This window comes from Hordeum vulgare, chromosome 5H (assembly GCF_904849725.1).
Source record: "Hordeum vulgare subsp. vulgare chromosome 5H, MorexV3_pseudomolecules_assembly, whole genome shotgun sequence".
NCBI classification, from domain to species: domain Eukaryota; kingdom Viridiplantae; phylum Streptophyta; class Magnoliopsida; order Poales; family Poaceae; genus Hordeum; species Hordeum vulgare.
The window spans coordinates 475,518,612-475,531,355 of NC_058522.1; the positions used below are offsets into that span (position 1 = coordinate 475,518,612).

At 47.4% G+C, this 12,744-nt stretch overlaps 1 protein-coding gene and 1 pseudogene across 1 annotated transcript; one reads left to right on the forward strand and one right to left on the reverse strand.

The window, feature by feature from the left end:
- The first annotated feature begins 5,698 nt into the window (after positions 1-5,698).
- Positions 5,699-6,710, forward strand: LOC123395744 (annotated as a pseudogene).
- A 1,651-nt stretch (positions 6,711-8,361) lies between these two features.
- LOC123399297 (heat shock protein 81-3) lies at positions 8,362-12,033 on the reverse strand. The gene is made up of 3 exons (XM_045093711.1): positions 11,810-12,033; positions 11,153-11,575; positions 8,362-10,126 (listed from the first exon to the last, which is right to left on the reverse strand). The coding sequence occupies exons 1-3, from the start codon at positions 11,933-11,935 to the stop codon at positions 8,573-8,575; spliced, it is 2,103 nt and encodes a 700-aa protein (XP_044949646.1). The 5' UTR covers positions 11,936-12,033; the 3' UTR covers positions 8,362-8,572.
- Positions 12,034-12,744: the final 711 nt, after the last annotated feature.

Below are 12,744 nucleotides of genomic sequence, written 5' to 3' on the forward strand. Positions count from 1 at the left end.
CTGTTGCCCTGTTAGATTTAAAGGATATCAATGCTACAATTTCATTTTTATGGAGTAACTGAGCTACCGCCTTTTGCTGTAAAAATAGCTATTTTTTATCTTCTCCTTTGTTTATTTATGTAAATGGTATGTTGGTTATGTTGTCATGAATACAACAGAATTTTTGTTTGTATCTATTTGTTTTCCATCTACAATTGGCAAAGAAAGTAGATGGAGTGTTGATGCCATATTTCCCCCAGAATAATAGCTATATATCAATTGTTGTCTGATTCTACCTACATAATCGGAAGGTTGATTTTATTACATTGCATACATCCTACTACATTTTTTAAAGTGTTATGTATATCCTCATACTATCAAAGTTGTGTTCCTGATTCTTCATACGCCCCCACCCCAAGGTAAAAAAGGTTACATGTCAATATCTTTGGGTAAGGGCCAGCTAGGGCAGCGATGAAGGCATGGTGCAAGAACCTAATGCTGCAAGGAGCCGCGGGCCGGAGACGTCTTTGTCGACCTACTCAGCTATGCCTTTCTCTTCGATGAGTCCCCACCCGATCCTTGCCTCTACCATTCTCCTCCGTCGCAATGGCAATCATTGATTGCTGGTTATGTTCCTTTATGAATCGCGTGTGCTGCCTAATCCCCAATTTGACTCCACCCACTTCTCTGCCATCACACGTGTCACCGCCGCGTCCAGGTCAACATTAACCCGGGGGCCAATGGCCAGGACTGACACAGGACAATGTATGGCATCACGCCTATGACATTAATTGTTGGAGTGAAGTTTGTGTTTGAGTCAATTTATGGGGCCCCGTGACGTGATGATGTGTATGGTAAGCCACTTTTTTGCATGTTGTTCCTTAATTCTTTAACTATACAAAAAACATGTGAGTCATTACGTAGGCTTTTACACACATTTACTCAAGTTTGATGCCGTATTTTTTTATTAATTATCGTATACTAGACATGGACATAGCTGATGCAATTATGAAAGAAGTACGCGAGAGTGGATACTTGTCATTATATGATTGGAAACCAAATTCAATACATTTTGTGTTCAGTGACAACGAGCGGGCACATTTCAACGACCTCGCACCCCCTCCCTGATCGCTACGCAATTCCCTCGCTAAAGATTATCCATGATTTTTTCGCTTCAGCGGTTTTCATTCTTTCCCGTCGCAGGTCGCACGCCCTTTCCCCCACCCGCTCGATCTGGATAGAGAGTGGTTGGTACCCATTCGTTCCTTGCGCTAGCCTGAGAAAGAGATAGGGCGGAGAGGAGCTTGGTGGCGGTGACGGCCGTGGAGGAGATAGCAGGAGAAACCGAGCTACGGAGGGACGGAGAGCATCCCTCCATCTGTCTTCCTCGCTTCCTTCAGCCCGCTTGGACGTCTCGGGCGGTAAGGGCTGGTCGCCGCCGCCCGCCACCCGTCATCGTCGCTGGCCCACTCCACACCCCATATTCCCTGCATCGGTGCCTTCACGACGTGTCCCTCGACGGCCTCCCCTCCCTCCGATGTCTCCATTGGTTCGTCCGCTAATGTCGCCTCTCTCCATTGCATGGAGGCATCGAGTTGGATGCCTGGACGTGGAATCCAAGAACACAATGGCCTGGAAGCTACCACCCAGCCCGCTCATGACAAGGGCCTATAGGAGGACCTCCACCTGGTCCTGTATCATAGCTGACGGCGCCACCCTGGATGCTAATGTCGCACTGATCTCCTACTACGCCACCGCCCTGTAGGGACAACTGAGGGCCTGTAGGACAGGGATGACCTAACCCTTCATTCGCATGTGTTTAAGATTGAACCGCACCAAGTCATCAGTTGAATTATTAGATGATGTACTCAACTATACCATCTACTTGTAGTTGTCGCACATTGCATATCTTGCCAGAAACAAGACCGTCGTGCTACATGTGCCTTGTCTGAATGTAGTCAATGCAAGTTCTCACGCTGGAAACAAGATCACCATGCAGGTAATATTGCTTGCAAGCATGAATGCAATTTTTCACAGCATGTCAGAGATAATATGCGATTATTCTCAAATAATTATGTGCAGGATATCATGATTCTCCCAAGTGACGCTTCCTGGTTAACAGAGGCCATAAAGATGGAGTTGAGGTTTGACAATGCATCTGTACTTCGGAATATGCAGTTCGAATTCTGATGTTGTTCATATGTAGAGCATCATCAAAAGAAGTATGACCAATATGCCACAAAGGCCGGGCATTAAGATAGACACGTTTCTATTGTGAGTGCAAGCCAGCATCTATATTTCTTTCACGAAATAAAGTAGAATCTTCACAGCATGGAGCGTTTTATGGATTATGATTTAATGAGTACAGCTAAATTTTTGGTTTCTGCAACTTGTAACAATGAACCTTGATTGTTTTCCGTTGACTTATCTTGAAGCTGGATACAAGAGCCTGAATTCTTATATATGTTTTGTTTTGATTTTAAACTCATGTAGGGAAATAAAGACAGTCTTGAACTCTTGATGACAATTATTGCTAAGGCTTGCTACACTGGCAAAGTAATTTATTTTTCTTCTGTTTTACTTAGCTCATGATTCAGAGCTTGTATACAATTGATATGTTTCGTGTATAGCTTAGGCCCTGTTTGAAACCACCCAGATTATATAATCTGGTTTTATAATCTATTATATTTTCAAACAGGACAGTTTATATTGTAGATTTTATAAACTAGATGATCAGATTATTATAATCTCATAATCTGCTCTACCCCAGCTAAAATGAGATTATGAATTACAAATGACGTGTTACCCTTGTAACTTCAAGAGAATTACGCAGTGCCACCGTCACTTTCCTATTTTTCCTTGTAAACAGAGGGCAAACATGTCATTGTATAATTTAAAAGCTGGTTTACAGTTTATATAATCTGGCCTCCAAACATGTCCACCTGGATTATTTTTATAAACCAGATTATATAATTTATGTTCATAATCCAGATTATCATAATCTATTATGGTTCCAAACAGGGCCTTAGTTAATATTACAACTTTGTATTAGTGTGACACCTTTAATTACATTATTTGAGGGAAGAAATATATTCCAACCGAAGTTGAATTTCATTTTTTTTAATAGGTATGTGGCTATCTTTTTTATGTATAATGTATTTTTACTACATCATGTTTATGTACGCAATAAGAAAAATAAATGAATGATCCGTGGCAACGCACGGGCAGTCAACTAGTTTTACTGTAGTATAGCCATTGGCAGGTGGACCCAACAGTCATCGAGAAATTGAACGCAGAAGTTGTCAAGAAATTGAACCACAACAGTCATCGAGAAATTGAACCACAACAGTCATCGAGAAATTGAATCCAGAAGTTGTCAAGAAATTGAACCAAGGACAGATGGACCCAACAGCCACTCTGAGACTCGCTGAAGCCATCGAGAAATTGAATTCAGCATTTGAAAAGAAATTGAACCAGAGACGGATGTACCTAACAGCCACTGTGAACCAGAGACAGATGTACTCAACAGCCACTCTGAGACTCATTGAAGCCACCAAGAAATTGAACCTAGAAGTTGTCAAGAAATCGAACCAGGGACAGATGGACCCAATAGTTGCTCCAAGGCTCACTAAAGCCGTCGAGGAATTGATCGAGGAGCTTAATAAGCAGTCACATTTCGATGAAAAGGTGTGTCTTAAGTGGATCTATGAATAAAGTTTGTTTTTATGTTGTATTTGTAACCTAATAGATTTTTTGTACATTGCAGTCATTCATTGAGTTTTCTCAACCTATCACATTGTGCATTGGCGTTTTTCTCAATGCATCAAATGCATTAGCTGTTACTGAATTTTACAAGTCAAAACACGTGATGCTTGGTAAAGAAGGTGCTACTAATACCGCTCTAGCAGGCGTCCCTCCCATCGAAAGTGCTTCTGTCCCTCACAGGGTTACTCTGTCATTCCTTATTCTTGCAGCGATGGTCTGCTTCCTTTTTTTACAAGCTGTGTTGTGGCAGTGGCCCATGCCACTGCTCATCGCAGAGAGTGGTTCTCAAAGCTTGCAGTGCTGATTATCTTGGAAATCATTCTTCTGTATGCAGCGTTGATGGTCCGTGCTCACCTAATTACCGGGGGTCACCCAATTATTTAAATTTTGTAATCCATTATTATTTTTGTTTGACAATGAAAATGATCTTTCAGTTGGAATAAAAATGTTGCTTAAAGATGAAGTTTTGAGGCCAGGAGTGTTTGAACGAGCTATCTTTCCCTAATAATAAAGAGGCTACCGCTTTTGTCAGAATTTTCGTCGCAGCATTTTTACAAAAAAGTCCCTATGGTTTGGCTGAATAAACTCGCAATCCTCGCATTAAGTGAACCTGAAGCGGTACGTGCAAGAAAAAAAACAGCAGCACGACCCTTCCTCTCGATCCCATCTGGACTCCAGCCCCGTCTCGCCCCACCCCTCCTCACCGACGTTCGCCGCCGCACCGCCGACGCCCCCTTCACTGCTCCCTCCGCCGCTCCGCCCGGCCGTCTGGACCGACCGCCTCATCGACCGGCCGCGGAGGTTCCCGCACCTCCCGCTCCGCCGCGGGCTCAACCTCCGCCGCGCGACCGGGACTACCTCCTCCGGTTCCACAGCCTGTCCGAGGCCTCCCCGTTCGAGCCGCTGGAGGAGGGCGCGAGCGCGGAGACGGCGGAGCGACGGGCGTGCGCGGTGGGGCGTTCATTCCAAACACACTTATGCGTGTTCTCATTCGAGGTGAAAAATTACTGTTTACAAGGCTGCATTTGCCATACAAAACCAAGAGTTGAGGTTGTTCCGTTTAGCGCTCTGACAAAAGTGGATATCGTCAACTACTTAGGGACTCCAACTCAACTTTATGTTGTCAAACAGCTATTGGCAAGGGGGCCCAGGATTAGATTGATGAGAATAATAATCTCCGAGGCTGATGATCCTTCACTAGGCACCATCGAAAGCTTATGCCCTGCAGGTTGTCTGCTTGAGCTGGTATAGTGTTAGAAGAGTAGACATGTAGAGGAATAGGTGACCTGATACCTGACTGCTATTAGAGCTGTGAAGAATACATTTTTTGTTTTGTTTTGTTTTGTTTTGAGGGATGCACACATCTATCCGTGAGAGACCGAAGATGAATGCATACATATGCTCAGCATCATTGTATACAGTGGGTATATACGGAATCATGAATGATGACTGAAATAAAAGAATCACATATACTGAAATTATTCATATAATGGATGTGACCAGTTTAGTGTACTTATTTGTTTGTTGCTGTATTTGTTGTCTTGGAGATGGACCTATCTCCCCTAATAATAAAGGGTGCAACGCTTTTTGTCGTTCGTCGCAACATTTTTACAAAAACACCCCTCGCTTTTCCGGTATTCAACCCGCAGTAGTATCTAAGTTAAAAACGTTTCGGTTTTACATAACACCTTTCATCTCCCGCACCCACGAGCAGCCCCTGATCTGCTCCCCGCCCCGCTCCTCCCGTCGGTCGCCGGCCCCGATCCACGCCGGATCCCGCCGCCGGCGAGCTGCCGAAGCCGTCGCCCCCAACCCAGCCTCCTCCGGAGCTCCGCCCAAATCCGAAGCGCCACCCTCGCGAGCAGCCGCGCCGCCCTGCCTCCTGCGCCTCCCCGCTCTCCCTGCCTCTCCTTGCGCCGCCGCCTCGCGCCGCCGTAGCTCGCATCGGCAGCCGCCCCCGCCAAGCACCTCGCCTGCCAGTCCCTCCGGACGCTGCAGCCGCCTGCTCGCCAAGCACCTCCGCCCCATCGCGCCCTGGATTGGATCCAGATCGACCCGCCGCCGCCCTGGCGTTGACCGCCTCTGTTTTGTGCCTGTGCCATGCGGCTGTAGGTCCTCCCAGCTCAAGCGTTCGGCTCGATTCGGTCCGTGTCCGTGTCCGTGACGGCAGCCGGCGTTTGGTATCCCCGGCAGTGCAAGGGCGGGCAAGTGGCATGCGGCCGCTGCCTCGCGGAGCCCTGCGCGGAGTGCGGCGGCGCCTTCGACGCCCGCAACGCGGCGATGGACGCCGTCGTCTCCTCGACCACGCCAGCTGCGGGCGCTACGTCACCTACCACGACCTCGCCGGCCACCGCGGCGAGTGTCCACACGCGCCCTGCGCATGCACGGTCCCCGGCTACGCCTTCGCCGGCCCGGCGCCGGCGCTCCTCGGCCACCTAACCACCCCTCCACTCGATGCCCGTGCACAGGGTCCAGTACGGCAAGGTCCTCGTGCTCCAGGTGCCGGCGACGCTGGAGCCGCGGGGCCTGCTGCTCGGGGACGAGGACGGCCGCACGTTCCTCATCGTCGGCGGTGCGCTCGGCGCCGGCGCGGCTGTGTCGGCGGTGTGCATCAGGGCGGAGGCGGTGGTGTGGCCGCGGTACACGCTCAAGGTGTGGGCGAGCGGGCCGGCGCCGGCGCCGAACCGGAAGGGCAAGGCCGACACTGTCATGGCGGAGATCGAGGTGACGAGCAACACGGCGCGAGGCGCCGTCGAGGAGCTGGCGTACCTGGCGGTGCCGCCCAAGTTGCTGGTTGGGGCAGGGGCGTCCCGCTGGATGTCTCTCAAGATTCGCATAGACAAGTTCACCTCCTGATGACGCTTAGTCCGCTGGTACTTTTTACTAATGCAGGGTTTAGGTTAGTTTGGAAAGGGTCTCGTGCATTGCAATTTGAAGATGATGGAATTTGGTTGCAGTTCAGTATAGTACAGTAGTACTTCAACATCAGACCAGGTGCTTTGCAAATTTCTAACGGTGAAAACTGTTTCGTGGCCATTGGATTCAATGTCTAGATGTTTGAAATTGTAGCATTTCTTAATACAGTTGTGCATTGTGTGAGGGTTCATAACTTTTGTGCTCCAAGAATTTACATTTGCATTTGTGATCTGGGTCTTACTATAGGTCAAGCGGAAATTGTGATTTGTGGTCTTTTGAGTCACTTATTTCGTGACAGAGGGGTACATATTAGTACCTGCATATGAAATGAATAGCCAAATGTTTAATTTGATAGGTGTTTTAAAAACTAAATAAAAAATATGAAGCCTAAATTAATGGACGTGGTCTTGAATCATGGTTATTGGATTAAGAGCGTGTTTTCTTTTTCTCCCGTTGCAACGCACGAACACTTTTACTAGTGCTGTGCAATCTGAAGTCAAGTCTTATTTGAAACTTTATGATGGTATCGTAGTTAGGCAATTTTCTATCTTGGTTTTATGCGAACCTTGTTTTGTGGAGGTAATCTAGATGATCGTTTGTTCATTATTGGACAACCTGGTGTGAAGTTTTGACGGGGAGCAAACCTGGCTTGTGTGTTGCAACTATCTAGTAGTTCTCCTAAAGGGAATGTATAAGGTCCATGACGACAAACCTTGTAACACAAGAAGCCAAATAGCTATTTTTTAAAAGAAGGTTTTTGCGCCGGGCTTCTGGATGCATCCGGTCATTCTTATTAAGAAGAGTAGAGAGCAAAAGCAATCACTGTTGGCCAGTTCAAGATACGGTTGCACCATCGTCGTCACGTCTAGCTGGCCAGAACAAGGATTTTTCATCTTAATTACCGAAACCAACATCAGCAAGAACACTAGCATATCAGCAAAACAAGACAATGTCTACACAAAAGTAACGATGCAAGTTCGTCGCTGCAGAGCCCAACCAAACAAGCCGAAACAAGAGTTTTTACCACCAACATTAAGCACAATCATCATTTTAAAGACACGGGAGAATGTACTTGACATCAAGCCAAAGACACTAGCCAATCGGCTGGACATCTTTTAGACCTCCATTCCGACCATCGTGTCCATGCCGCGACCGGTGCTACTTGCAAACCAGCCGAGGGCACTACCCCAAAAGTGGCAGTTTCTTTTTTCTTTTCTTTGGCTGTACTTCGTTTCAAAATATAAGAATACAGAGCAATCTAAAAGAATCTACACTCTAAAATATGTATAAAAAGAATGTTAGAAAACAGTTTGTATTATGGCAGTTTTACTAGTTTTCCTTTGCACTGCTAATGTGAATTTGATACAAATCGAAAAGCGAAGGCATAAAAGCAATAGCAGAGAAAAGTTCCAACAGATATCCTATTTTCTAAATTCCTATGTTCTTCTTTTATTTCGAACAGGGCAGTGTTAATTCTAGGGCGGTGTAAAGCTGGAAATATACCGAAACACTGCCAGGTAAATAAACATTATACAGCAGACAAATTCTATTCTGTGACTAACTGTGAATCTTTTCCCTGCCATAAGGAAAATTAACATTTAGCTGGACTGATGGACCTAGAAAAATGAACCCAGAAGTGGGGGCCTCACAAGCTTAAGAGAAAACATACTAAAAGCAGATGAAAGCAATAAGCAGGGAATATAGAAGAAATATAGCTAACATATAGTAGAACCAACAATAACCGAACTGTTCCACGAGTACCACAAATAAGCTAACCGCGCTTAATGTTTGGCCAGCCAAAAGACAAAACCGATACAGCTAAGACGTGCCAAAACCATCCAACGACGACACTAAGATAAAAGCAACTAGACGGTGCAGGGCATGGACATACGACGACGGGCAGCCTTGGCGCTTAGTCGACCTCCTCCATCTTGCTCTCACCGGCATCATCCTCCAGGGGCGGCATGTCGGTGTCGTTCTCAGGCGCCTCATCGTCCTCATCAATGCTCAGGCCAAGCTTGAGCATGCGGTGGATCCTGGTGCCGAAGGTGTTGGGGTCCTCAAGGCTGAAGCCCGAGGTGAGCAGAGAGGTCTCGAAGAGAAGCATCACCAGGTCCTTCACCGACTTGTCGTTCTTGTCGGCGTCGGCACGCTTGCGGAGCTCGTCCATGATGGCGTTCTCAGGGTTGATCTCCATGGTCTTCTTGCTAGACATGTAGCCAGCCATGCTCGAGTCCCTCAAGGCCTGGGCCTTCATGATCCTCTCCATGTTGGCGGTCCACCCATACTCACCAGTCACCAGACAGCACGGTGAGTCCACAACACGGTCAGAGACGATGACCTTCTCCACCTTGTCGCCCAGCACCTCCTTGATGACCTTGCACAGCCCCTCGAACTTCTCCTTGAGTTCCTCCTGCTTCTTCTTCTCGTCCTCGCTCTCATCAAGCTTCAGACCCTCCTTGGTGGCAGAGACAAGCTTCTTGCCCTCAAACTCCTTGAGCTGACCAATGGCATACTCATCAATGGCGTCAACCATGTAGATGACCTCATAGCCCTTCTTCTTCAGCTTCTCAAGGAAGGGAGAGTTCTCCACAGCCTTCTTGCTCTCACCAGTGATGTAGTAGATCTCGTTCTGACCCTCCTTCATCCTGGTTACATAGTCCTTGAGGCTCGTCAGCTCATCACCACTCTTGGTGGAGTGGTACCTCAGAAGCTCAGCAATCTTGGTCCTGTTCTGGGAGTCCTCATGGATGCCAAGCTTGAGGTTCTTGGAGAAGGCCTCGTAGAACTTGTTGTAGTCCTCCTTGTTCTCAGCAATCTCAAAGAAGAGCTCAATGCACTTCTTGACAAGGTTCTTCCGGATGACCTTGAGGATCTTGTTCTGCTGGAGAGTCTCACGGGAGATGTTCAGGGGAAGGTCCTCTGAATCAACAATGCCCTTGACAAAGCTCAGGTACTCAGGGATCAACTCATCACAGTTGTCCATGATGAAGACACGGCGCACATACAGCTTGATGTTGTTGGCCTTCTTCTTGTTGTCGAAGAGGTCGAAGGGGGCCCTCTTGGGAACAAACAGGACAGCCTTGAACTCAAGCTGACCCTCAACAGAGAAGTGCTTGACAGCCAAATGCTCCTCCCAGTCATTGGTCAAGCTCTTGTAGAAAGCAGCATACTCTTCCTTGTTGATCTCCTCTGGCTTCCTCATCCAGATAGGCTTCTGCTTGTTGACCAAGTTCCACTCATGAGAGACTTCCTTGATCTTCTTTTTCTTCTTTTCCTTCTCTTCCTTCTCCTCATCAACATCCTCAACCTTGCCCTCCTCGGTATCCTTCTTCTCCTCCTCGTCTTCGTCGTCAGAAATTTCCTTCTCGGTGGTCTTCTCAGTCCACAGGGAGATGGGGTAGCTGATAAACTCGGAGTGCTTCTTAACTAGATCCTTGATGCGGCGCTCCTCAAGGTATTCCATCTAGAAGAAAATTGTAACAAATCAGACAATGTACAGAAAGCAAGTGCAGACAAAGACACACAAAAGAAAGATTTAAAGAACAACCAAACATGCTGCAACCTGCAATGCTCAAATTAAAAATAAACTACAAAAAAGCAGGTAGAAATTCCATGCAGATGCATAAATCCATAATACTACTTTTAACAGTTCCATAAAAGTGATACAATGCAAACAGATGTAATGTTTAATTGCAAGAGGCCAGAGCCATAAATTACTGAAGATGAACACAATATAAGGCATTCAATCATTACTAATTAAAAGAGAGGGTCAACCAACAAGGATGAGTTAATCTGTGCATTCATTATATATGAGAGCATTAGGATACAGAAAAAACACATCAATTCAACAATTTCACCATCAAATCTAAACTAATACTACCAATCATAGTTACAATGCATGGGACAACTCACATTTATCCTAAGCAGGTTACATATGCTACAACCAACACAGATCTGAAATGAGCTTGAGTCCAGGAAAGCTAAAATTACTGGTATCAAATTACTACAAAACTATTCGAATTCTAACTGGAAGCTGGTTAAGCAAGGCAAGCCTTTCAGATACAACTGCATACACAACTAATCACATCAGCATCAAACGTCCACCTAAATAGACAAGTCAAACTTATGCAAAACCTAGCTCATGCAGTGCACAACTAGACACAAGGAAATACAGTTCAGAACGAGATTAGCCTATCTAGCAACCGTTTTAAGCACAAAATCACATCAAGACGGACAGCTTCATATGTTGCACAAAATAACATCAGGTCAATCACAGTTTAGTTGGCTTGGGACTGCAGAGCCAAGTTGATCATGAAACTAACAGAGTTTAGCTTATGCAGTGCAGACATTACTGCCACAAAAGCATGCTACAGTTCAGATCGGGGACAAGACAAATAAGCAACCGTCCAAAAGAGCTACAATACGCACAGAACCACATCAAGACATGAAGAGTAAGCCAATCACAGCATATGAGGCTTGGACAGCATACCTGGTCGTCCTTGAGGTAGAGGACCATCTTGGTACCCCTGCCAAGCTGCTCCCCAGACGTATCACGAGTGACGGTGAAGGAGCCACCGGCCTGGGACTCCCACACGTACTGCTCGTCGTCGTTGTGCTTGGTGGTGACGACGACCCTCTCGGCCACAAGGTAGGCGGAGTAGAACCCAACACCGAACTGCCCAATCATGGACACGTCGGCGCCGGCGGCAAGAGCCTCCATGAACTCCTTGGTGCCCGACCTGGCGATGGTCCCGAGGTTGTTGACGAGGTCCGACTTGGTCATGCCAATGCCGCTGTCGACGATCGTGAGCGTGCTGGTCGCCTTGTCGGGGATGATGTGGATGAAGAGCTCGGGCTGCGCATCGAGCTTGCTCTTGTCCGTGAGGCTCTCGAACCTGATCTTGTCCAAGGCCTGCGAAAAACCACAACGGCATACACACCATGTCAGCCCGGGAACACGGATCTGTAACGCATCTCGCACGCGACGAATCAAACCGCGGGTCAACGGATCTGGCTCTCGGCAGCATATCTAAAGCCTAGCGTGGTCTCAAATCTACCATGCGCTCGGATGGTTTCGAGCTCGCGGATCACGGCGCAAAAAAAAAAAAAAAAGAGGACGGAGAAGGGGATCCGGGGGAACGCTTACATCGGAGGAGTTGGAGATGAGCTCGCGGAGAAAGATCTCCTTGTTGGAGTAGAAGGTGTTGATGATGAGCGAGAGGAGCTGGTTGATCTCGGCCTGGAAGGCGAAGGTCTCGGTCTCCGTCGCCATGGCTGCGTCCCTGAGCTGCTCGAGGTGGGGAGCGGAGCGGAGAGGAGGAGAAGCGTGCGGGAGGCGGCTAGGGTTAGGAGGGGTTTTGAGAGGACGAGAGGCCGTGGGGGTGGGAGCCTATTTATGCGGGTCTCGTGGTTCTCGAAGGTTCCACATGGGCCTGGAGCTGGAAGCCGGGCGAGGCCGGCGCGCGCACGTTGACGAGTCGCTGCGGGTGGTGGTTGCTCTTGGGCTTTCCCGGCTAGGGTTGGTTGCGGTGAGTTTTGGAACGGTCGTCGGCCTTTGGTCCTTCGCGTGGCCCACCGGGACCGGGAGTTTTCCATTTAGCCTGCCGATGACAGAGACCCGTTTGGTATCTTTGGATTTGGTTTTGGAAGCCGAAAGAATCAAAACACAAGGGTTAGCAGTTTAGGTGGTGGATTCCAAACCTTGTCTCCAAAAAAAAAAAAAAAAAGTTGACTCCAAACCAGTTGATTAGGTGTTTTCGGCAGAGGAAAGGGATTACAGTTCCTTGCAAATCCATGTGATTCTCGTCGGTACAAGCAAATAGCTTACATTACTCATTTTTAAACAACAGGTAAATGTGTTGTTTTTATTATTAAAAATGGAAAGAAAAGAAACATGTTTAAGTGAAACATTTTGAAACCCATTTTTCTACTATTAAAGGGGATCTGTCGTCGTGATGGATCAACCTCGTTCGATCCCCCTCCCGTCGTATGTGCTCCCCTCCCACGTGGGTTTCCACCAAACAAAAAGACGGCCCACTTCCTCCAGAAAGAAAAACTGTCATCACACCACGTCTCACCCCT

Coding starts and splice junctions, on each gene's coding strand:
- LOC123399297 (XM_045093711.1), bottom strand. CDS start 11,935: ATGGCGACGGAGACCGAGACCTTCGCCTTCCAGGCCGAGATCAACCAG. Junction 11,576..11,809: donor TCATCTCCAACTCCTCCGAT/GTAAGCGTTCCC, acceptor GGTTTTTCGCAG/GCCTTGGACAAGATCAGGTT. Junction 10,127..11,152: donor TCTACCTCAAGGACGACCAG/GTATGCTGTCCA, acceptor ATTTTCTTCTAG/ATGGAATACCTTGAGGAGCG.